Raw genomic sequence first — 26,494 nt, 5'->3', positions numbered from 1 at the left:
TAGTAATTTACGCAAAGTGAGTAATAAAAGAAATATGGCCGGTGCGCCGAAACTCGATGAGGTAGAGCTCTCTCGGCGATGCCGAAGTCCCCGAGGCAACCGAACACGTCGGTATGGCAACACGACGAACAAGGTGATCACGCGAGCCGATTTACGCCGATTGGGACGATGGCGTCGGCTTGCCGAAGAGACCACGTGACGCAGTCGAAGTCGATCACCTACACACATAAAATAGTGCGGTCCAAAAAAGGATAATTGCTTTTCGCAAAAAATAATTTATTGAAAGAGATGTGGCCTGGCGCCGAAGTCATGTCGATGCAGGGCGTCGGCGTGACGCGGTGAAGGCGTGGCCAAGCCCGAATTCGCAGGCCGATGTGAGTTTCGGATGCGGCATTCGTCGAACTGTATACGGAAACTGACCAAACCGCTATGTCACCGTTGTTAATGCGGTCACCATTTGATAGACTTGTGTATAGATGATGAAACAAACCGGAGTAATAATTCCTTGGGAAAAATAAACCCAGGCAAGAAAAAAAACTAGGATTAATAGCACCTGATTTGTCTGTTGTAGCAATCTGAAGAAAAGTTACTCCCAGACATGGGACTCGATCTGCACACCCATTGCCTGATGGGTGATGAAGCAACAGTGCGGCCATGCCGAAGCAGGTCGTAACTTGTGACGCGGTCAATGGCGGTTTGATGAAGTGACCATGCGGCGATGCATGTGTTCCCGCTCCGTGTAATCCGTGGGGCGGCGATGTTGGTGATGATTTATCCTTGGTGATTCCAAACTCTTGTTCGCTTGCCGAGATGATGATCCGAAGAAGCTGAGCTTGGCTCAACAAAGTGACGACGTGTCTAGCGCAGGTCGGCAGCCTTGGAGCAATATTGCCGGACTGGTTTGACACCAGCATGATGATGAAGATGACCTTAGGGGAGGCTTAAAATTTTACGGGCACATGTTTAAAAACGACGCACAATACCCTAGAAGAGAACTCCTCTAAAAAGGTTGTCCAATATCACGTTCATAAAAAACATGAATTCGGGTCGGATCCGTATTCGCGTAGAAAACAGATCCAAAAATTGATCCACTCATCGGAAGGTTCCCGGAGTTTGAACCGTCGGATCGAGCTGAAATTTGGAGGGGTGGTAGATATGGGAATTCCGTAGTAGATGAACGGTTGGGTCTTCCAAAGGACCTCCGAGCTGGGCTCTGGAGACCACGCCCTAAACTCGTTCAGATTCCCATCCAGATTTGACAGGGCTCCGGTATATCATAGATTGCCAGAGATTCCTCCATCGGAACTCGATGAAATTATGCATGGTTGTTGTAGACTTAATTCCACACAATTCCACCAAAGGGATCGTCAAGGCGATGCTCAAAGAGGTGGTGGCAGCGAATACAAGTTCGTTGTTTGGAAAAACAGCACGGTCGCCCGAGAGCAATGTTGACGTTGAGCCCCGAGCTCCATGGATGATTCCTTCATGATCTTTATAGAGATCGGAGTTGATGTTGATGAAGGCCCTCATCCGAACATGACGATCGGAGGCAGGGCACAGTCCTCGGTCAAGCCAAGGTGACCAGTCGAGACGGTGACGAAGATGTCGACGTCGCAGTTAATCTGCAGACGAGCCATCGATCCTTTTGCCGATCACACAGCGGAACTCTCAATGAAAGCACCAATGCCGGTGTCAAAACCGGCGGATCTCGGGTAGGGGGTCCCGAACTGTGCGTCTAAGGCGGATGGTAACAGGAGGCAGGGGACACGATGTTTACCCAGGTCCGGGCCCTCTTGATGGAGGTAATACCCTACGTCCTGCTTGATTAATCTTGATGATATGAGTATTACAAGAGTTGATATACCATCAGATCAGAGAGGCTAAACCCTAGAAGCTAGCCTATGGTATGATTGTCTGTATATATCTATCGACTAGCCTGGCCTCGGTTTATATAATGCACCAGAGGCCTAGGATAACAAGAGTCCTAGCCGAATACGCCGGTGGGGAGAAGTCCTTTCGCCAAGTCTTGTGAAATCTTTCTTGTATGCGGCAGCTGTCCAAACTGGCCCATGAGTATACGACCATGGGGTCCTTGGCCCAATCTAACAGATCGGGAGATGACGTGATGAGTACCCCCTAGTCCAGGACACCGTCAGGGGGTGTCTCGCCCAGAAGGGTGCGCGGGGAGAGCAGGAGGTGCGCGCGCCGCGTCTTCGTGTCGCGCACTACACGGAATAGGAGGTCCCTTAGTCGTATGTGCATTTTGGTTGTATGTTGTGTATGCATTTAGGTCATACGTTGTATTTTTTTCTTTTTTCTTAAAACATCTTCCAAAGCCCATTATCTACGTATCAGTTTATTGAGTCATATTTAGCAAAGCTACAGGTGTTGGAATGGTCGGCTGTTTCTGCACCTAGACCTACCCTCAACCCCCATCAGCGGTGGTTGTCGCCCCAATCGGGACATGCAAAAATTAATGTGGATGGTGCTTTTCGCTCGTCCTGATACTAAAGGTGCGGCCGTGGCTCTCTGCAAGGATGCGAATGGAGCATATGTTAGTGCATCGGCTATTGTTGTCAATAACATTGCTGCCCCACGCCTTGTCTACAAGCTCTGGCGTGCCGAGAAGGAGTAGCTCTTGCTGGGGATCTTAACCTTAGAAGCATTTTGGTTGCTTCTGATTGCTTAGTGGTGGTGAAAGATATTGAGCAGTGATCTTGTGGAACCTATGGTGCAATCATCAAGGAGATCAAGGAACGGAAGACTTCTCTTGATAGCTGCGTTTTTGTTCACAAATGTAGTAATTTTATTGCAAGGTGATGACCGCATTATCTTTTACAAGAGTATCAACAATCTCCTACGGGTGGATCTTTCATCCACCCCGCACACACCTTACTAGTTAGCTGGTGATCATCTATGGTGCGACATTGCTTGTAACATAACTCTATTCTTCTATCTTATATACTCCTTCCGTTTCCAAATACTTGTCTTTCTAGATATTTCAAATGGTTACAACATACAGATGTATGTAGTCATATTTTAAAGTGTAGATTCACTTATTTTATTTCGTATGTAGTTATTTGTTGAAATATCTAGAAAGACAAATATTTGGGAATGGAGGGAGTATAATACAAAAGACACACAAGAAAAAACTCAGAGTCAGAGATTGGATTGGTGCACCAACCCCGCAGCCTCCTTGCCAAATTAAAGCAGTTATGCACGAAGAGTCAATCTTTCTCATGTGATTCCCAGTAAACAATGCGTGCATATATATAAACTCGATCGGCCGGCAATGGCTGCGCGAAGCCAGTCCAAGTCCAACCTCACGCTTGTCCCGACTCCACGGAGCACGTATCCACGGTCACTCCTACTCCTGCTCCTACGCTGCTCCGGGAATGACTCCAGAGATCAAGAATCTCGACGGCGACAAAAGGAATCTCGACGGCGACAAGGCCGATGACGGCGGCGGAGCACCAGGAGGAGGAGGAGCCGGCCATGGGCATGGCAAGGGCGCCAAGAACAAGCTGTCCCTGGTCCCGCTCATCTTCCTCATCTTCTTCGAGGTGGCCGGCGGGCCGTACGGCGCGGAGCCGGCGGTGCAGTCGGCGGGGCCGCTCTACGCGCTGCTCGGCTTCCTCATCTTCCCCTTCATCTGGGCCATCCCGGAGGCCCTCGTCACGGCGGAGCTCTCCACCGCGATGCCGGGGAACGGCGGCTTCGTGGTCTGGGCGGACCGCGCCTTCGGCCCCGTCTCGGGCTCCCTCATGGGCACCTGGAAGTACGTGTCGGGGGCCATCAACGGCGCCGCCTTCCCGGCGCTCTGCGCCGACTACCTCGCCCGCGTCGTCCCCGCCGTGGCCGGCGGCGGCGCCCGGGTGGCCACCATCGTCACCTTCAACGTCGCGCTCTCCCTGCTCAACTACACGGGGCTCAGCGTCGTCGGGTGGTCCGCCGTGGCGCTGGGGGTGGCCTCGCTGTCGCCGTTCGTGCTCATGACCGGCGTCGCGCTGCCCAAGATCCGGCCGCACAGGTGGGGGGCCACCGCCGGCGACAAGGACTGGAAGCTCTTCTTCAACACCCTCTTCTGGAACCTCAACTACTGGGACAGCGTCAGCACCATGGCCGGCGAGGTGGAGAACCCCGGCAAGACGTTCCCGACGGCGCTCATGGCGTCCGTGGGCATGACGTCCCTCGGGTACCTGCTGCCGCTCATGGCGGCCACCGGCGCCGTCGACGCGCCGCCGCAGCAGTGGGGGAACGGCTTCTTCGCCGACGCCGCAGGTAATTATTTTACTCATTATAAATCAACGCAAACGCGTTGCTTTGCGCCCTTGTTGCATGCAAGTTGTCTGTCGATGCACTACGAACAGCTATGGATTATAGTATTTTTAGTGTCACTTGTTTAGTGTTTTTAGATTGCAAAATGATTCGTAACCACGTGTGGAGGAGACCCATTTGGCATAAAGAATCCTAGGATATTGTTGCGTGGCGTGTGCACATATACTCCCCAAAATTTTGATACAAGTTTCAAGATGGACATTAAATTTAAATCCAAGTATTGAAAATGATATTTGAATTGTAAAAATCATGAACATTGAAAGTTTAACATGCCAAAAGCCGATTTTTGCGTCACAACCAGTAGAACTAGGCAACAGAAATACTTTCTTTTCGTACAATAGTAGTAAATCTTATAAGGCAGAAAATTCCGAAGATTCAGGATTTATCGGGGTCCTAAAATTTTACTTACTAGGGCAGGGAAAGTGAATCTGAAAATTTTCATTTGGGTTACTTAGCTTAGAACGACACTAGACTGGCTTATATTCCAGCTTCCCATTTTTCGGGCGTTGGACTTTCTTTCAATAGAAGCACTGTCACTAAAAAGAAAAATGTATAGATGCACAACAATAGGTAATGCTCATAGTGTGTTAGTAATGAAGATCTAAGATAAATTAACTTTTATTTTTCATCTATAAAGAAGGTTTTCCGTTCACACAAGCTAGGAGTGCCATTTGGCCACAAACAATTTGTGACATGACTAATTTCATTGCAACGCAGGCATGATCGCCGGCGACTGGCTCAAGTACTGGATCGAGGTGGGCGCGGTGCTCTCCTCCATCGGCCTCTACTCAGCGACGCTAAGCAGTGCGGCCTTCCAGCTGCTTGGAATGGCGGACCTGGGCCTCCTCCCTCGCGTCTTCGCCCTACGAGCCCCAATCTTCAATACACCCTGGGTCAGCATCGTGGTCACCAGCCTCATCACCCTCGGCATGTCCTTCTTCAGCTTCAACAACATTGTGACCGCTGCCAACTTCCTCTACAGCCTCGGCATGCTCCTCGAGTTTGCCACATTCATCTGGCTCCGGATTAAGCGCCCCGAGATGTCGCGCCCCTACCGGGTACCACTGCGACTCCCAGGCATTGTTGTCCTATGTCTCGTCCCCTCAGGGTTCCTTGTCTTCGTCATGGCCATCGCCGGCTGGAAGGCGTATGCCATCAGCGCCATCTTCACCGCGGCAGGCCTCGGGATCTATTACCTCATGAAGTTTTGTAACGCAAGGGGGTTCCTCAAGTTTGGCACCGTCGATGGCGAGGGTTTGATGTACGAGCGTCACCAGAAGAGTGCAAATGTCGGTGTCTGAGGGTTGTGATTCTCTTGGTGTCATGTTGACAGGTTTGATTTGGCCAGTGCAATTATGACATCTAGTAATGTGCATGCCATCTGTTTCTCTTTCCTTCTTTTGTGTGCAGAGCAACGAAGCAAGGTTTCTCATAGCCTATGCGATGAACAAGTGAGATTCCATTTTTTTTCTCTCCTTACAATCGGGTAGTTAGAAACCGGATAATAGATAATTGACCAAGCTCATATTGTCAACCAACAAAATGGTGACGAAGTTCACACCCTTATAGTACAACCAATGCAATGTCAGTCGATTTTGAAGATAAGAGATTGGGACTTAAGTCTTTTTTTACCAAATTTGCACTTATATTAAATAAATACCGCACCAAAATATTTTTTCATATGAATTTAATGCATAAATGTAAGAGAGTATCTATTTCTGACTTGCAAGCAATATAGGGCTAAATATCCCCTTCCTCAAGAGAGGTCGACCAATCAAAGGGTACCATGTCAGCCCGACCACGTAGCCCATGCGAAAGATACACGCGGCCAAAATGGCCTTCTACTCTCCCGGCCCGACCTCTCAATCCTCACCCTAGCCCCCTTCATTTGCCGTCTTCCCAGCGACCAGATCTGAGAGCTCAAGAGGTCGGATCCCGGCCTCTCAAAGGCAAGCGGAGATGAACCTATTTCGGTAGCGGGGGACATCACCCACCTCGTCAGCCGTGGTGGTGCTACTCCTCAAGATCCATGCCATCAAGTCTTGTGCAGGTAACTCGGCCTTGGAACCAGAAATTCATAAAATTAGAGTTAAATCAGTCAGTGAGGATAAATTTGATTTCGGTTTTATCTGTTGGTTTCTCGTTTCCATGCATCAATACTGGTGGCGTGGCCTCCGAAAATCTAATTTCAGAATTACACAGTTTGCGCTCAGAAAATGTTGGTGCAAATGCCGGTTTATAAGGATTGTGATTCTCTTGGTACCACGCTGACACGATTGATTTGGTCAGGGCAATTATGACATCTAGTAAGCTGCATGCCATCCATTTCTCTTCTTTTCTTCTGTGTTCGGAGCAACGAAACAACGTATTTCATAGCCTATACGATGAACGAGTGAGATTCCATTTTTCTCTCCTTACAACCGGATAGTTAGAGCTGGAAAATAGATAATTGACCAACTTCATATTACCAACTAACAAAATGGTGAGGAAGCTCACACCCTTATACTACAGCCGACATTATAGCATTCAATTTTGAAGATGAGACGATAACTTAAGCATTTTACCAAATTTGCACTTATATACGATGAATACACATTTCACATCAAACTGATTTTGCGTGTGAATTTAATAATGGATAAATGTAAGAGAGTATCTATTTCTACTTGCAGGAAATATAGGGCTGAAAATCCCCTTCCTGAAGAGGGACCGGCCAATTGCAGGGCGCCACGTCAGCCCGACCACGTAGCCCACGCCCACCGGTCCGCGCACAAGATACACGCGGCCGAAACGGCCTTCTCCTCGCCCGGCCCCACCTCTCAGTCCTCACCCCGCCCCCTCCATTCGCCCGCCTCCCGCCGACCAGAGAGGCAGCTCGCCGCCGACGAGATCTGAGGGCTCCGGAGGTCGGATCCCGGTCACCCAAAGGCAGGCGGAGATGAATCTGTTTCGGCTCGCCGGGGACATGACCCACCTCGTCAGCGTGGTGGTGCTGCTCCTCAAGATCCACACCATCAAGTCGTGCGCAGGTAACTCCGCCTTGGAACCAGAAATTCATGCAATTAGAGTTAAATCAGTCAGTGAGGGTGAATTTAGTTTCAGTTTTGTCTGTTGGTTTCTCGTTTCCATGTATGGATAGTGGGGGTGCGCGCTCAGAAAATCTGATTTCAGCATTAGACAGTTTGGGCTCAGAAAATGTTGGTGGCTTGTGCAAGCTATTCTAATTTTGATGCAACTACTCCCTCCGTTCCGATTTACTTGTCGCGGTTTTAGTTCAGTTTTAGTTCAAATTTGAACTAAAACCATGACGAGTAAATCGGAACGGAGGGAGTATTTGGTAAGAAATTAAGAGTAAATCGATCTTACTAATGAGACCAGTTACTCTGCTTCCTAGACTAGGCTGTAGGCCAGTTCTGTAACAGCATCCCTTCACTGCTAAAGAGTCGAATCCTGTAGTAGAAGCCAACTTGCTACATGATAATTAAACTCGAATTTTTTTTCTCCGTATAGTATTGTTTTCTACTTCCTCCGTCCTGAATTAGTTGACGCTCAAATGGATGTATCTAGACGTATTTCAGTGCTAGACACATCTGTTTGCGCATCAACTAATTCCGGATGGAGGAAGTAATTAGTTGTGCTCATACTACTGGCAATAGAGTCTGTTAGCATTTAGTTTGATGGGCCTTTGTTTTTTTACATTTGATAATTCCCTGCAGGCATATCCCTGAAGACGCAGGAGCTATATGCACTAGTTTTTGCAGCTCGCTACCTGGACCTGTTTGTGCATTTTGTATCTTTGTATAATACCGTCATGAAGCTGGTCTTCCTGGCGAGCTCTTTCTCGATAGTTTGGTACATGAGGAAGCATAAGATCGTGCGTAGGACCTATGACAAGGAGCACGACACCTTTCGCCATCATTTCATAGTGCTGCCATGTTTGGTTCTGGCTTTCCTCATTAATGAGAGGTTCACCTTCAGAGAGGTCAGTTTTGTTAGTTCCTACATGCTCACTATGTTATGATGCCAATTTTTGACCTTTCTGAATTGCCCATAGTTGTTGAAACCATTGTATGATGGTTTGATGGGTGTTGCCTTATATTATTGCTCTCTTTAGATAGAATGCCCGCGTTGTGATAATTTGCACCTTTAATCTGGACAGGTGATGTGGGCATTCTCCATTTACTTGGAAGCTGTAGCAATTCTGCCTCAACTTGTGTTGCTACAGCGCACAAGGAATATCGACAACTTGACTGGCCAATATGTCTTCTTTTTGGGGTAACGTCTCCTCCTTTTATTTGAAGACACATAATTATGTTGCTTTTGCATTGAAAGAAATAAAGCTCAGGACTATACTTTGTACGATAATAGCGGCCTATACATAATGTAATTGTCAATCTACCCTTTTGTTTGTGTTTTAGTTTTGGTTAATCATCTGAATCTTCTATTGTCATATTCTGGTGTTCAGATATCATCTCGGGACCTTGTTTTCCCTTTTCTAGTTTTAGGTATGATGCTACTACGTAATTGTTTCCTAACACATTTACCCTGGTGGTGATACAGTGCCTACCGCGTACTTTATATCCTCAACTGGATTTACCGATACTTCACTGAGCCCCATTTTGTTCACTGGATAAGTATGAACTCTATGCACCATACCGTCCCGTTTCTCAAGATTACAGGGATGCGATCATTACTCATTTTGTAACCGAGATGTTTTCAATGCAGGCTGGATTGCGGGTATCGTGCAGACTATGCTGTATGCTGACTTCTTCTACTATTACATAATAAGGTATTGCCTTTGATTTACCGTATCATTTTTATACCAATATAAAAAGCATGAATTGGAATTTGTCCAGTCAATCCATAATCCAAACAGATTAATCCAATGGATAACCTTGTGTCCTTATAATCACTAACACACTAAGTACCCACCAATAATTGTTCGTTAGGTCTCGATTTTCCCCGCATTCTGTCTCGTTGTTACATTTCAGTACTGACTCAGCACACAGTGCTCCCCAGCTGTTGGAACCACTGTACACTACATATTCTGTGTGATATAATCTAGCCCTCCGGCTGTTGGAACACTCATCTCTTGGTTGTATATGTTACTACATATTCTGCGATATCATTTATGTAAAATGTGCATTGCACATACACAGTTGCTAGTCAACATGAATTGTCCCTTTCCACTGACGGTATTACTCTGGACAATTTGCAGCTGGAAGAACAACGTGAAGCTAGAGCTACCAGCCTGAGCTCGCTGTTTCCTTCCAAGATAGACTAGGTATTACGGCTTGCTTAACTTAATGGGTAGATAGGAAAGATATGGATCATATGATACAGATGTGCGTTTTGGGTCCCTGGTTTTTCTTGTTTCCTTCCAATGTTTTCGGAGGTGAAAGCTAGGTTCGCCTTGTATCTTGTAAGGTAATATAAGGAGGTTGTGTACTTGTGATACTGTTTGGAACTCGATGGTGCTGCTGCTTATATGGTTGTATTTCATAACTCGCAATGTCGTAGCGTCCATGTGTGTTCCTTCAAAGAAAGTAATTAACTAGTGAAGACTGAAGAGTTAAATGAGAGAAGTCGATCCATATTACAACCTCGAACTACCAGCAAAGTCTAAAACACAACCTTGAACTAGATTCATGGATGTCCTGCTCTAGGATACTCTGTTCAGGCTAGCTGAAACTGTTTGAATTTCGAGATCCCTGTACGTTGTTGCAGCTACACGGGTTCTTGAGAAAGATTAAAACCTACCAACCCATAGCATTCAATAGTCAATTGATGTAAAAACAATTCAGAGTGTAAAAGAGAGGATTTCCTTTTTTGAGAGTACGCAAAATATGTACCTTAGCTTTATAGAAGGCAGAGGTTTAGGTAAAAAAAAATGGCAGTCCATTGGGCACAACGCGGTCACAAAAGAGAGGATTTCACTAATAAGCGAAATGAGGATGACATCCTTGGTCAAGGAGCATTCCGATGGCAGGAGGTCCATGAAGTTGGCTTCATCCTGTCTTTCTCTTGTGCCACGGCACATCCACAATCCGAGCACAAATACTCTTCCAGTTCCTGCACCATCAGGCTCTTTTATCACCTATGCATTGTATGATTCAATAGTGCTTGGCATCTGAATCCTGTTCGCCGCAAGCCGGAGGCCTTCTAGGCATGTTGCAGCCTCAACCTTCACTGCACTCGCGTGTATGTATTCAGCTATGCGTCGAGTACGAGAGCAATAGCTCCATCAAAATTTAGTTTGGTCCACTCTTGTTAGTTACCAGCTCGCCTTCGACCTGCTTTGGTATATCTTCCATGGGCCCTTGAATTTCTGGTCAAACACCTGCTTATTTGCCGGCAACAGAGAGTCTGTGGCATTTTAGATAGGAATGGATGGCAATGGATCGGGTTTGGATCGGGTTGAACAATATTAAATCCATATCCATATCCATGAAGACAGTCTTTGTCCATCCACAAAAAATTCATGGGTGATAAATTGTGTCCATGTCCAAACCCGCTGGATATCCATACCCACTGGATATCCATTGGGTCCTCTCAAGAAATATATATTACACATAACACAGTGTTAACATAAACTCCTTCATTCTTCACCTTGTGGTAGGCTAGGCCTCACTTATGCTAAATATCAACTTATGGTAAATCAACGTCCACTAACAAGCTAAGATCATTTAGTATTTTTCTAATAGTTGTGAATGACGAGTCATTTAACAAGGAGATAAAAATAAGGGAAGGGGCATTGGAGTATGTTACAGAAGGGATTGAATGTCAACTAATAAAAGTCACGATGGAGATTGTGCAATTTCTTTTACATGTTTTAGATAACAAAGTGCAAAATTGCAGTGGGACATGTGACTGTGGGGTAGGGATAGCAGATTTTGGCCCATTAAGTCACACTATCGGGTCGGGTTTGGATATATCCACGGGTACAATATTATATCCATGCCCTACCCACGAGCAACCGGGTCGAGTTTGGGCGGCATTCATGGACACAAAAGCATATCCAGACCCTGTCCATTCGGGTCGGATATCCATGTCCATGGGTAAAATTGCCATCCTTAGATAGGATACTCAGTCAACCGCTTTCCCGGTTCCAACAAGGGCGGGTGATAGGCGCCGGTTGACCGGCCGCTCGATTGACTCGTGTCTGATCCCCGTGGGCGTCGTCCTCTCGCGCGATCTGGACGCCATCATCTCCCTCAGATCCCCGTCCCCCGCCTGTCTCGTAGCACTGCACAGCAGCATCGCCGCGCCGCAGGCCGCCACCTCCCCCCGTTTGTTGCCCTTCCACGTCCACCAGACCTCGCCGCATGTAGCGCCTCGCTGCCCTCACCGCAAACCACAGCTCGTTGTCCAACGAAAATCCCTGGCATGGTCGTAGCATCCCCCAGCGGCCTCTGGCCATGGTGTCGTAGCATCCCGACGGCGAGCAGAGCATGGCGTCTGGTGGCATGCAGCTCCCCTGACTCCATGGTTGCAGCTCCCCGACTCACCGGTTCCAGCAGAAAAGCATCTCGCAGGTCACTCATAGTTCCTTTGCTGTGTCAAACGGTTGTAGCGCCACCGCTGGTTGTTTGCAGCTTCTGACGGTGATGGTTGCAGCTCTTCCGGCGATCGATTCCAACATATTGTCGCCAAGGTTGTAGGACCGCCGGAGGTTGGTTCCAGCATCATCGGCGGTTGTTTCCAGCACGTGAAGCTCGTTGTTGCAACATCTGATAGCTTCTTCTCCAGCGCCGATAATTGTTGGTTTCAGCAAAACACGGTCGCCATTGTGGCAAAACACGACACCGGTTACAACTTTGCTCTATGTGGTTGCAACAAAAAGCGCCGACGTAGGCTTCTCTTCCAGCACTGGTGGCCACGGTTATAGCAAAACATGACACTGGATACAACCTTTTCTTTATGCGGTTGTAACAAAAAGTGTCGATGTAGCCTTCCCTTCCTGCACCGACGGCCACAGTTGTAGCAAAATGCGCCGCCGGTTGTAGCGTTTTACCTGGCCATTTGCAGCTTCAACTTGGCTTGTGAAAAATGACGCAGCTCCGCCACCCCCGGGGCTGGTACGGAGAGGTGCAGGGCGTCCGCGAAGTGCAGCGTCGGCGAAGTTTCCCATTGCAGCTGTGATTGGGCGCGGCCCTCCCAAGCAACACCTCCCAGTAGCAACTCCATTGGCATGGCGACAGCGACACACACCATACTCCATCTCAAAAGGCTAGTGGAAAAAGCTGCGATGGAGGGAGGAGAGGTAGATGACAGCGTCCACATGAGGAATACGAAGAATGAGTGGCCAGCAAAAAACTGAGATAAGGCGCGGGACAGAGGCGACCGGCCGAAGCCTGGCGGTCGACCGATTCTAAACGTTTCCCTTCTAAGAACCTTGCGGTTCCTTAGGTACCACGAACAAGATCATCTAAAACACGGATGCAACAGAATACCCACATGAGTGGAAATATATAGGGTCATGACGACGGAATAAAAAGGTCGGGAAGATAGAGTGAGAAAAAGAGAAAGAGAAGACAGACGGAGAGGGTGGGAAAGAGAGGGCATGTGGAAAAATAATAATGTCCACAAAAATTAACCACATGTCCATCTAAAGAGACTTACATCAAAATTCACACACATCCAAAAGAATTTAAATAAATTTTTTTGCCGAGTATAAAGAAAAATAACTCTGCAAGAATAAATAATTTTAACAGTGAATATTTCGAGTATCGATAGAAAAATGGGCACGTAACATATATGTATTCAAACAATAGGATTAGACCCAAAACTAAAGTAAGTTCATAGATAGTAAATGAAATAAAAGCATGATACAACAAATCAAATAATATTCTATAAACACAAAAATAAAAAAATGAAAACACAACTCAAAGTCTAATATTTCGATCGTCGTTATCTTTATCCCTTTTTCATCTTGTTGTCGCCGGCTCTTTCAAGTTATTTGTTTATCAAAATAAAAGGCGTGGTGATGATTCTGTCAAGACCAGTTCATGCAAAACTTAAAACCACAAGAAAATTTAAAACTAATACAATTTATACCAATTTTTTATACTTTATATAATTTTATTTTTAGCATGCCATAATTTAGCGAGTATAATTCAGCAGCATTTAGTGACATAGTTAACCATATATCAAAGTTTTTAAATATTAGTTGTAATGTTCTATGTCATATAAAATCATAATGTGTATAACAACAATATAATTGTGAGGTACCAAATTTAACCATATTTTGTAATAAATTACTTTCTTCTATTGATTTCTTCAATTTCTCAAACTACATAATGTAGATGTACTTATGGTTGGGATCTAAAACATAGTCTAATAAATATCTTATTGTAGATTTTAAAGTATATGATTAGATAAACATAGTTGTAGAAAATTCTAGAGTACAAATTGAATCGCTTACACGGTTATTTACACTATTTTTTGTGATCAAATGTGTCCTACATATTATAGTGGGTTTGGTAGTAGTAAGTTGATAACATGTGTACGCTATATAATTGGTATTGAAATAACATTGCTGATAGTAATTAAAAAAATGAAATGGATTATACTAACTTTGCATATATACGGTTCCATTATTTCATATGCACTCCCAGAATTTGCTTGGTATTGTTTGATATGAACATGTACTCCCGCCAGTTTATGAAATAAAGTAAAAGTCCACACACATAATTAAATATGGAAACCTAGTTAACGTAGATCTCAGTACAACCTTTAAGAATTTTATCGGAGCTAGGATATCACCCTAACTAAACTCATTGCCAAGGATAATATTGGTATGTTCAAACATACATTGTAGACGGTATTTGGTTTGTTGTCTGAGCTTACTCGTGCAATTTGAATATTTGTGTAGTTTTTTAGTATTTGGGGCCTTTTCCTCGTAGGATCTAGCAGTTGCTTTGTTTCCATCACAACCACAACCATATAAAAAACCTTTCCACCGCAACACCCTTTTTTGAAACCACCACCATTTTTGCTGCAACAACAACCACGAACCTGAACAGGCCAAATCAGGCACTACAACATCAAACATGTAGCATTGACATTGTATGGAATCTTTGTAGCATATGCACCATATATGCGTACTATTCATATTGATCTATCTACTGATTGTCGATCGGACGATCTAGAGGGAAGACTATCAGGTGCTCCCATGCAAGGTAGTCAGAGTCGGATCAATTTTCCTCAGATAGAATCGAGTCGTAAGATCGAGTCGTGGAATCGAGGATTCTACTAGATTTACTCAAATAAGATTTTTTGTATGCACACAAGAAATTTATATGGGTTCTATAGAGTTTTGACACTAAATATGGAGCAAAGAACGTACACATCAATGCTAGTTGTATTCCACTTCTTTTTATGCCTAACATACCATCTAGCTCGCATGTATGGAACATATATGGGAGGGAATATATAGAACATTTAAACCTTCAATGCAGTGGCGGAGCTAGACAAAAGTGCTTGGGGGGGCCGAAAGACAAAAAATCCATGATGAGCAACTTCTGCTGAGAGGAAATTTATAATAAGTGTAGCTAGGTCTCGGTTGACTAAGACTTAAGGATGATATAGTATATAAAAAGAAAAAGAAAAAACTGAAGAAAAGAATGTACAATTCTCTATGCAAGATCTAAGGGATATAGTATCAACTAAGATATAACGAAGTCTTAATCGACGGAGACTTAATAAAATTGATTTATAATGTGTACAGTCCAATAGTACAATCAACGGCTGACCAACTGCCACTTAGAGAGAAAATTGTAGTGCCATCACCAAAAACTTCCCAATTAGTTATATCAAACCACACAAGAAAAAACCCCAGATTGACTCATTGTACATCAGTGTTGATGTACAGGCAACGCTCTTCAGATTTAGGCTGTGCGTCACGGCGGGGGCAGCTGGTTGAGATGAACCACACCACATTGTTAGATTGAACGAGTCATCCGCTGCCTAAATACTTCAGCTAGTCATGTGCTGCCGCTGCTCTACTCTCTCTCTCTGTACTCTTCTTATATACTTGTAACCCCTTTGTGGACGAAAATCCATTGGCGTGGACGAGCTCGCGCGCTCACGGTATCGCAAGGCGTTCGTTCGCATATAGATACGGGATGTGTGATGGTACACCTGACGTACAAGGGGATATTTAATGCGCGTACGCGACGGCAAGAGACGCCGTGAGAACCGATGGAGGTTGCGGACGTTTAAGCGGTGGCCACGGTGTTTCCTGCGGGCCGTTGTTCACTGTTTGGCACCAATATGTACCGGAGTATGGAAACGGCCCCAGCCCGGAGGCATGAATAGACTATTCTACGGTCTGGGTGATCAGGGAAACATCAGAGTTTAAGAAAACGTTTTGGGACCCACCAACGGCATGCCTAATGCTGGGCTTAATGTGCTCCCGTCATTTTTATTTTTTATTTTATACTCGTACCAGGGGCAGTTTGAGGAAGTGTTTGGTTGAAGTTCAAATAGTATATCAACTACTGCCAGCGTATTAGTGGCCATGTTTTTAATTTAGGCAGGAAGATTGTTTTTAGCAGATACAATATGTCAACACGGGTAAAGAGAGATTACAAGGCGGCAGTAAGTGTTTCTGTAAGAACGTGACAACGCAGCGGCACAGACCCAGCAAATCCCTTCCTTATGGCGTTTTGGCTCACGTGTTAAGGGTTAAAAAAAATGGTCTGAATAGTTTTAATAAATTCCGCATTTGTGGTGCAAGCATCCACAAATTTTTTCATGCAAAATGGAGCAGCAATGTTTCGTGGTGAAGAAAACAAATTAAGAAAAGTATATTTTTCATCCCTCAATTCTTGGCGGAGTCTAGACTTGGTCCCTCAACTCCAAAACCGGACAACTTGCACCATTAACTTCTGAAACCGTACAAGATTCATCCCTGCTCACGGTGTTGACCGGTTTTCGTGCTGTCCCACCCCCGTTTTGACCGTTCCGACTCAAATTTGCCTACCTTTTCCAAGTCCACGTAATATTTTCAGATTCGGTTACTTTTTTCAAATACGTGAACCTTTTAAAAATTTGTGTAATTTTTTTAAATCTGCGTACTTTTTCCAAGTTCATGTACTTTTTCAAATATGCGTATTTTTTGAAAGTTCATTTAATTTTAAAAAATTGATGTAGCTTTTCATATTCGATTACACTTTTTTGAAAGAGTTCATGAATTTCAAAATTTTATGCGGACTTGAAAAAAGTACGTGGACATGGACTTCTTTTACGCAAAAATATGTGGATTTCAAAACTTATTTCAACTTGAAACAAGTACGTGAATTTCAAACAAAGTTCATGGATTATAAAAGGAACACGGATTTGAAAAAAATGCGGACTTTGGAAACATGTGGATTTGAAATAAGTATGCGGATTTCAAAAACAGTTCATGGCTTTGAAAAAAACTTGGATTTGATAAAATTACATAAACTTGGGAAAATACGGGGATTTAGAAAAAAAAGTACGTAAATGTTAAAAAATGATGGATTTGAAAAAGTACGTGAATTTCAGAATAGTTCGCTGATTTGAAAAAAGTATGATTATTTTTGTAAAAAAATACGCGGAGTTGAAAAGTGTATGTGAATTTCAAAAAGTTCACGGATATAAAAAACTTTACAAGAATATGAGTGAGCACGGGTCAAAACCGAGTCCAGGGACGAACCTTGTCCGGTTTCGGTAGTTGGGGGGTGCAAGTTGCCCGGTTTTGAAGTTGAAGGACTAAATCTAGATTTCACCAAGAGTTGAGGGACGAAAACTATACTTTTTCTCAAACAAATTTAGTGTGACATTTTGTGGTGACCGTTGGCGTTCTTTTTGTTTTTTTCCACAAAAAATGTTTTGTCCTTTTCCCTACAAATTGGTAGATAGCATTTGCATGAGACGGAGAACATATAGATATACTTTTTGAATTATTTGGTTGTTTGAAAAAAAATCTCCCTGTACCAATAATAGAAGCAAACACAAGGTTGACCAGTCATTCAGGTGAACAACTAGAGAGTTGTGGCATAATCTAATCAACAGTGGCGCAGCTAACGGACACTGTTCTGTACCGTGCGGACAAACCAGTGCCAATGGAACAGCATAATCGTCGGTCGTTAGTTGCACGTTATTTTACACGCCTCCGCCGATAACTCCACCGTTTTCACGGGCGTACTCGGCCTGTTTCCATATCCTCGCATTGAATACAGCCCGCAACGCGTCGTTCAATCGTTCGTCCAGCTATCAGGAGCGCGCGAGCCCATCCATACCATCGCCACTCTCGTGCCTTTGTGGATGAATACAATGAGTCAATGAGTTCGCTGGCTATTCTAGTAACTGCATGCACACTAGATATAATTTACACACATGAGCTGAGAAGCACGTGCCTGAAGATGGGTTAGTTCGTTGCTGCACTGTGCGTGAAGATGGATTAAGCCGAGCTGCAGCCAGCAGGGGCCACTGCTACCTAGTAGTAATGAAATAAAATCGTTTGGGCTGGGGGGGGGGGGGGGGGCACGGCCCCCTCAGGTCATAACATAGCTCCGCCGTTGCTTCAATGCACAAAATTTACTTAGGTTCTTTTTAGAGTGCGTGAATAGTTGATCACTTGTCTATCTGACCTGCAGTGCTAAACCTTGAAGGGTCTTGCTCTCCTTCTCCGATCAATCTTGAAGCATCCTCCTTTTCATGCCCATCCATCTATCGACAAGCCTGGTCCTCAATTTCGATCTAGGGTTTCTGAGAGCAAGATCAAAGGTGTCGGCAGCGGAGCGTTTGGGCTTGGGAGGCGAATAAAGGTCCAAGAGGTATATGAAAAGGGGTTTGGATGATGGTATACCATTCTGCTACAACTAAACAAACGGCTTAAATAAATTAGTAGAATCGAACATAGTCCATAGCATAGTCGGGATTGTACATTTGTGTACAGGATTCGATGATTTGGATCGCGACTCAACATGGATTCTACCTGATTCGGATTCATAGTGGGATTTGAATCGACATGCTTCTGTACAGTCGTGAAGTCGTAGGATTCTAGCAGTCGGGTCGGGATTCTGACTACCTTGCTCCCATGATACGAGGGCTCCTAGGTCGTTGGATCATGGATCCAACGGTTAGCTTTGGAGTCTCTAGACCTGGGTGCAATTATCAGACTCCTTGGGGGGTCTTGTGCAAATTTGGACAAGCTCTTCATGCGACTGTTTGATCCACCATCAACAAAAATTCAAAAAACTTATCTAATAGTTTCAGAAAAGTTCCATGGAAACATATATGTGTTCGGTATCAATCTGTGAAAAATCGTTGAAACTATTGTGATTTGTAGGCTGTAAAAAAATACAAGTCCGGCCCAACAACAAAAAATATTGGCCCAGTTTGGAAAACGTATTTTTTTTGTGTACACCACGATGTGAAAGTATACTCTTACAAAATTCTGCACATACATAGTATACATGTGTTATGTGTGCTCACAAATAGTTACTCGCAATAAAAAAAGGTTTTGATTTTTTCTACCCGCAATTTTTTGATTTTTTCGCGCTGTAGAAAATTTGAAAATGAGCTCCAAAGTACCCGAGAACCATTCACCATTTTGCGCCACAGTTACCTCTTTTACAAGCAGGGAATGATCGACGTTGGAGCATCGTCAACCAAACACCAGGCAGGGAGAATTTAGCAGGGGAAGCAAGCTCATGCGATTCACAAAGGACGAGCAGACGATTTGCAAAACTTTGCCCAGCGTATTTTCGGCAAAGCGACGGATTTGCCTTTCCTTGTTACGCGGCTTAAACCGGTGACTTTACCGGGTACCCTCAGACAGTGGGCAGGCGATTACATGGATGAAAGTTGTGATGGGACCAAAGGCTTTAAAGTATCTGGCGTTGATCAGCCTTTTGCTCCTGGAAAATGATCGAATTTGACGCGTGCTATGAAGTCATGATCGATCTCTGAACCCAGTTTCAGATAAGTTTGAATTAAACCAACCGTTCAGTACTTGGAATGACACACGTAAAGGTTGCTCAAAAAGGAAAACACAGCCGTCCAAAAGAAATTCAGGGTGTTGGCAGACGATCAGTTCCTTCCAAAGAGGAAGATTTCTCAACCGCGCGTTACATCTTATCTATGTGCTCTGGTCGCCTCCGTCCGTGTTTTTTCATTCCCCGGTAAAAAGGAGTTAATTATGCATTTTTTGCTTTCCACATCTACTAGTAAATGTAAAAGCAACAAGGGGGTAGAAATCAGCAAATAACCAGAGCCACTGGAGGCCTCTTGTAGTCTCGCATCATCATATCATGGGAATGCAAATGCAGCAGAGCAGAGGCCTTCCTTGTCACCACGCCCACTCTTACTGACTCCTAAATCAGCCACCAAAACTTTTGCTTTCTATCGCCATCTCGCTCTGCATTGCTCACTCGCTGCCTCTTCCACCTCCCGGAACCCATCTCACCAAGCGCGTTGTTGCTATCTGACTAGTGTGACAGGTGCAGCAAGAAGAGGAAGACGAAGGCGAGGACAATGACAAACGAAGCTGAGGGTTGTGTGGTCAGTTGAGCTGCATCGGAAATTTGTTACTGTTGGTTACTGCATGCAACAGCCGGAGTCGGCCATCTTCGCTTCGTTGAGCTGCCAGCGTCGGTATTTGTTTCTCTTTCTTTCTCTCATTTTTTCTTTTGGGCTTGTTTGTGCCGTGGCCCCAACGAGCTGGTTGTATCGGAGGGTTACTTTATAATATAAAGCAGGGGATGCAGTAACCATAGACGCCACGATCATCATCAATTCATCATCACCATCCTAATCACTGAAAAAACCCACCTACATCTTTCTTTAACATTTTGATCATGCCATGACCGAGGAACGAACAAACAAAACATCATCACTTCTTAATTTCGTTGCGGAGCTCAAGAACAATCTCTGCGATTTTTGACTTCGGTATCGGCTTTGTCAGGTGAAGATCCATCCCTGCCTGGATGGCCTCCTGCTGACCCTCTTCCTCGGAATGCGCGGTCAGCGCGATGATCGGGGTACGGATGCCGTGACGGCTTTCTTCCTCACGGATGCGTCTCGTCGCCTCATAGCCATCCATCACCGGCATCTGAACCAGAGAAAATTGAATTGGCAGCAGTGTCGAATTAAATCATCTATCATCAGAAATGAAATGTACCTGGCAATCCATGAAAATCACATCGTAGGGCATGGCCCCTGTATCTACATGACTCTCTGGGACGCCATTTGCACCCTCAAGAGCTTTTGTGAACATGGCCACAGCCATGGAGCCATCCGTGGCAATTTCCACAGCTGCTCCAAGATTTGTCAGCACCTGCTTCTGGACCATCTGCAGCACCAGGGTGTCCTCTGCGAGCAACACGCGTATGTCCTCCAGCGGCCTGCCGTCTTCAACAATGGTTGGTCCCTGCAGCGTCGGCGCCGCGGCTGCGGGCGTGATTTCAGAGGTATGATCTGCCGCTGGCAGTTCTTTCATGGCTGTCCCGAACTGATACAAATGCTGCTGCTGGAACGGGGATGCCTGCAGGTCTCTCATGACCTGGAGGAGCTTGTGCAGCCGGGATCCATGGATGGGCTTGCGCAGGTCGAGATCGCAGATCGCCGCCTCCTTGAACTTCCTCAGATCCTCGGAGGGGGTCTTGAGGTCGGTAAGGCAGACGACCCTGCACGGTGCCTGGTGCCTGATCCTCGCCAAACTCGCCGCCTCGCGGGCGACCTCGTGGTGCATCCCGCTGGAGATGTCGACGATGACGAGCAGGCCGAAGGGGTGGACACACCCGCTGTGGTTGCCGGCCATGCCGCCGCTGTTCTGCAGGTGGCGGACCATCTCCTTGGAGCTGAAGCACCGGTCCGTGGTGCAACCGAAGTCGCCGCCTCCGACGCCATGCAGCGACGACATCAAAGCCGGCCTCGAGGGTGAGGCACCGCCGGCGATGCGCGCCTTGTCGAGAGTCGAGGCGAGGAGCTCGGTGTGTGGGACGGGCCAGACCTTCATTCCGAGGCTTTCCATCCATGTGTGCAGGATCCGGCGGGTCTGGTCGCCGTGGACGAGGAGGACGCAGTGCCCGCCCTTGAAGCAGGCGGGCTCACTGAAGAGCGAGGGCGGCGTCCTCCCTTGCTCGATGTCCTCTTCAACCTCTGGAGTCTCACTGACCTTCAGGAACACGTTGAAACCGAAGCACGTTCCGGCTTCCCCTGGCTCCTTGTCCATTATGTTGATTTCTCCTCCCATGAGACGAACCTAAGCATACAAAGTAAGTATTAAGTTTCTTGAACTTCTATTGAGTGTTACATGCAAAACAACATAAGTTGCCTGAATTTCTCTTAGATACAATAAATTTTCTAAGCATTTGGATTAAGATATAGCCATCTTCATCTCAAGTCACTATAATTTAAATATAACCTCCAATATACAATACAAATTATTATACTTTCTAGTGTGTAAATTAAGGTGATATTTTAGTCAAGTGGCAATTCAAAAGCATAGAAAAAGCATTGATGTACTTGGCAGGGTTTTAACCTCCACAAAAAGAGTTGAGATCACTTACAAAGGATTGCACGATTCCAAGTCCAAGCCCGGTACCACCATGCCCTTCCTTCACTTGAACATAGTTCTCAAACACAGACTCCCTCTTCTCCTTGGGTATCCCCACACCAGTGTCAACCACCTCAAAGTAAAACTCAACCGAATTGGGATCGTTTTGCAAGAACATGCAACCATTATGTTCATTACAGTTCTCCCTCCTTCCAAGGAGCCATCGGAAGACCCCACCAGGGCGAAGGCGGGGGGCAAACCTCGTCGGGGTGCTAATCACGGATCCTCTCATGATTGGGCGGTTGGCCCATGCCCGAAGCATGACGTGGCCTTCGTGCGTGAACTTGATGGCATTGCTAAGTAGGTTGTCAAGGATCTGCTTGACACGCTTGTAGTCACCAATGGTGGCAGTGCATCGAAGCACGGAGAAGTCACAAGGGTCCCAGATTACCTCGATGCCTCTTGACATGCCGACGACATTCGCCAGGTCCATGGATTCCTCAAGCACGTCTGTCATCTTGAACTCCACCTCCTCTAATTGCATCTTCCCGGACTCCACCTTGCCCATATCCAGGATCGTGTTAAGTATATCTGCATGTAATATACACATGTATATTAGTCATCATATGCTCAGCAGAGAGAGAGAGAGAGAGAGAGAGAGAGAGAGTGAAAAAACTTGTCGTTTTATGCTTTCAAAGACGGCCACAACCAACACGTATGGTGCATTAACGTGACAAAATATTTGCCTTACCACAAAATAGACAGAAAATATTGAAACACAATGTATCTACTGGCTGCTAACATGGTGATATAGGAAAATTCTATTTCAACTATCCTAAGCTTTAATCTTAAAAAAACTATTGATTCTTTACCAAACAGAGATTTATTTCTTGTTTATTTTATAAATGATGAGCAAATTTTATATTCAAAACGTATAACAGTTGTCTTGCACATGTTCTACACCTAAAATTATAAACATATTATTTGTGGAAAATTTACTTTCATGGCGTGAAAAATTATATAATAATCTGACCATATTTGCTAATTTGCCAAGTGTGGAGTAGATCTAGTACTAAAAGGTGGCGCCAACCATATTTGCTAATTTGCCAAGTGTGGAGTAGATCTAGTACTAAAATTTACTTTCATGGCATTGTTATGTATGCAATGGTACGTAGGATCGACCATGGATTTATGGATGCATATGGAGCTTGCAGACTGACCGAAGAGCTTGTTGGTGCCGACGCCCATTTGGTCGAGGTTGTAGGTGAGGTTGGGGTTGTCATGGGCCTCCAATCGGGAGAGCTCGATGAGCCCAACAACTGCGGCTAGCGAGGAACGGATGTCATGGCTGGCACGGGCGAAGGCATTGCTCTTGTTCATGCTCTTGCGCTCCGCCTGCCGGAGCGCCTCCTTTTGCCTCACCAGGTCAGCCTCCAGCACTGCCTCCCGCGCTCCGGCCCGCCACATCGCCCGCGCCATGAGAAAGCACACTACCGTCGCGATCGCCACAACCGTGCACACGATGCACACGGCAACCACCTCCATCTCCCAGACCTCGGCCGCCTCGCTTCACCCGCTGAGCACCAGCCGGACTCCTTAGGAAGCAACAAGAAATATGAATGTAAATATTTGTCAGTGAGCCGCTGTTGCGCTGGAAGCCGTTCGGATTACAAGGAAACAAAATTTTCATGGAGAGCCTAATCTTTGAATCTGCGACGATATCTCACGATTGGAACAGAAAAATCACTTTGATCTATCCCGTTAATTTGGAAACTCTCGAGTTTTTAAGTACCCTTTCCATTTTGAGAAGTTGATGAAATTTTCTGTGAAGATACCGCAGATACTTGGCACCTTAATATACGTGCTATCTTGTGGTGCCATGACTTAAGTAAGCTTAGTTTTGGTAGAGTGTTGTGTTGGAAGAAAGAAAAAGGGGTGCACTTAAATCTTAAACGCCAAGTTTTTCTTAAACTGCAAGTCAATTTTAACTGAAACTATACCAGAATATTGCATCAATCATTCATGATTTACTGATTTGTTTTTCAAAATTTGGTATACTACATCATGAACGAAACATAGTTCACCAATATGCTGAGTCTGAAACGAACGCACGTAGTTCATGAATGAACAGGCCCGTACCAGGCACATGTGCAGCGTGTGCGCCTGCACAGGGCCCCAAAGTCAGCGGAGGCCCCAAATCAGCGAGAGTATTAGTTAATTGCTGGGGTTAGTAGGAGGTAGGTACACTTATTACCATGGACGGTTGAATAATCAAAGCAGGAACGTACCAGCCTCTGCTCACGCATGGCAACCTGGCGCTTAATTAACTCAGCCAGTACTACTACATGGGAACCTGCGTGAAGAAATTATCCAGCCTCTCCTCAACGCATGGCTCCTTTTTCCATTAAAAAAATGAGGTTCTCACGCATGGCTCTCTTCTACTCTTCTGCTTCTTAACACAGCAGGTACAATACCCCTTCCTACTCCTCATCAATCTTCACTCCTTGATCCTTAGTTTACTCTTAATTCCTAAATCCTCAGCAACATTATTTCCTTGCTAAGGTTCCACTCTGAATCCCCATCTTTTTTTTCCGCATTTACCCCAAGATAATCCATTGCGATGAACTTTCAATAGGTAATGTTCCACTCCCAATCCCCATCTGCTAACGAAACTACTGTGTGGACGACAATAGCCGGACGAACTGCGCACGATGGAGTATTCAACGGTGTTGTTCACTTTGAATCGACACATGGACGGGTTGATGTGCTTCATCGTGCGGAAATCGTCCACAACCATCATGTGTGTAGCAGCACTCTGCTAATTCTGTGCTATTTCCACAAATAACCCATTGCGATGAACATTGAATAGGTAATGTTTCACTCTCAATCCCCTTTTTTTTATTTGTGTTCTATTCTTCTCAGATCTCAATTTGGTAGGGTTGCATATCAGTGTTTCTCTCGACCACTTAGCTGCCTGTTGCCAGCGCTGCAACTTATGTGCATCAGCATCAATTGGAGCCTGACTGCAATTGAAGGCTAAGGTAGCTTCAATCCTTTTTATCTGTATATGTCCAATTTTAAACATTGGATGTTTGTTTCTTAGTTTTACCTTCTTCAGTGTCTTCAGAAGAATTAGGAACTACGAGTCATGATGTCAAAAAAGGAACTATGAGTCATGACATGGAAAAGTTAAGAAAAGGAAAAAATGCCAAGGGCCCGTAATTTGATTTCGCACCGGGCCTCCCTTTTCTCAGGTACGGCCCTGTGAATGAAACACGGTCCATATAGTTCACGGCAATGTAAAGCTTGTGTTAACATGCACCCTAAGTGCCTGCATGCATGGGAGGAGACGTACGTACGTACCTGCTCTGTGACGACGAACTTGCGGTCAGGGTCTTATATTTCCACCAAGGAGTCAAGCCTGTTCATCACGCACGTACCCGGCCTGCAATCAAGAAGGAAGAAATCACAAGCGTACACATGCCAAGCAGGGACGGCCGGGGCAGCTAGGGAGGCCACCTCCCAGCTGCGTCGATCGGCCCGGGGGACGGCCGGCCATTTACCGGTACCTAGCGGAGGAAGAGCAGGAGGCATGGGCGAGGTGTTGGGGCCGGCCGGGGGACGGCGGCGGGGAGCTATGGTGGAGACCTAGATGGCGGCGGCGGATCCCTCCCCTGGCCCTGGGTAGGGCGATCGATCGACGTGCGAACAGTTAATCTCACGCAGCCATGTTTTGTGGGTCCGGTCTCCCACGGGAAGATCGAACTTGCCCCAAAATCTGTCCCCGCAGCCGCAGGGCCTTCCAATCTCCTCCTTCATTGCAATTGCAAGATCTTTGTCCCAGATTTATCTCTCCCTGCAGGACCTTCCAATCTTCCAAAACTTGCCACCAGACTACCACAGAGCTCGCCCCTTCGAGGAGGCAAGGAGGCAGTGGCCAGTGTGCTAGTATTACGTACCGGGTTGCATTATCAAGTGATTCTAGTTTCTACGGAACTACTCCTAGATTACTGGACAGTGGTAGTAGCCAGTAAGAGCATCTCTAGCCGACCCCTTATAAGGCGAGCCCTTATAAGGGTTTTATAGTTCACATTTTCCCTTTTATAAAGGGTGAATTTGACTGCAACAGAAAAAAAAATCATAGTTGAAACTGTAAAGTTTGAAAAAAAAAGGTTTGGCGCGAAAGATGAACAAGAAACAGTAGTAGATAGAAGTTCATCATCGATACGTATACGAGGTCATCGATTTACATTGTGCAGATTCATCGCAGCGTCGGGACCCTAACCTACTGCCCAAGATGGGGCTCACTGGAGCCCTCTGGGTGCAGCAGCGATGCTGCAGCCTGGTGGCGATCACTCGTCATCGTCGTCGTCAGAGGTGACGATGTACATGGAGTCTTGCGCGTCGCCTTCACGGCGCCACGCCTCCATCTTCTCGTCGAACTCCCGTGCCTTGGCGAGGCCCTACTCGTACAACAGCTGGTTGATCTCCTCGTCCCGGCGACGACGCTGCACCACCTTGTCCTCCTCCCGCTCCTTTGCCTTGGGTTCCCTCTTCACCACGTGGAGCTTGTCCGTCTCCCTCTTGACCACGCGGAGCGGCGGGAGCTCCTCTGCCTCCCTCTTGATC

The 26,494-nt window shown here is 45.8% G+C and overlaps 2 protein-coding genes and 1 pseudogene across 2 annotated transcripts; 2 read left to right on the top strand and 1 right to left on the bottom strand.

Annotated features, from left to right (window-relative positions):
* The first annotated feature begins 3,237 nt into the window (after window positions 1–3,237).
* Window positions 3,238–5,809, top strand: LOC125554379 (probable polyamine transporter At3g13620). The gene is made up of 2 exons (XM_048717949.1): window positions 3,238–4,281; window positions 5,056–5,809. Exons 1-2 carry the CDS (start codon window positions 3,396–3,398, stop codon window positions 5,637–5,639), a joined length of 1,470 nt encoding a protein of 489 aa, XP_048573906.1. The 5' UTR covers window positions 3,238–3,395; the 3' UTR covers window positions 5,640–5,809.
* Window positions 5,810–7,091: 1,282 nt separating this feature from the next.
* On the top strand, window positions 7,092–9,847 carry LOC125553142 (ER lumen protein-retaining receptor). The gene is made up of 6 exons (XM_048716926.1): window positions 7,092–7,364; window positions 8,052–8,317; window positions 8,495–8,610; window positions 8,896–8,969; window positions 9,061–9,124; window positions 9,554–9,847. Exons 1-6 carry the CDS (start codon window positions 7,274–7,276, stop codon window positions 9,588–9,590), a joined length of 648 nt encoding a protein of 215 aa, XP_048572883.1. The 5' UTR covers window positions 7,092–7,273; the 3' UTR covers window positions 9,591–9,847.
* A 10,353-nt stretch (window positions 9,848–20,200) lies between these two features.
* Window positions 20,201–26,228, bottom strand: LOC125554969 (annotated as a pseudogene).
* Between the last annotated feature and the right edge of the window lie 266 nt (window positions 26,229–26,494).

This window comes from Triticum urartu, chromosome 4 (assembly GCF_003073215.2).
Source record: "Triticum urartu cultivar G1812 chromosome 4, Tu2.1, whole genome shotgun sequence".
In the NCBI taxonomy this organism is placed as follows: Eukaryota; Viridiplantae; Streptophyta; class Magnoliopsida; order Poales; family Poaceae; genus Triticum; species Triticum urartu.
Note: the sequence above shows the minus strand (reverse complement) of the source record. Positions and strands in the feature narration are given on the sequence as shown.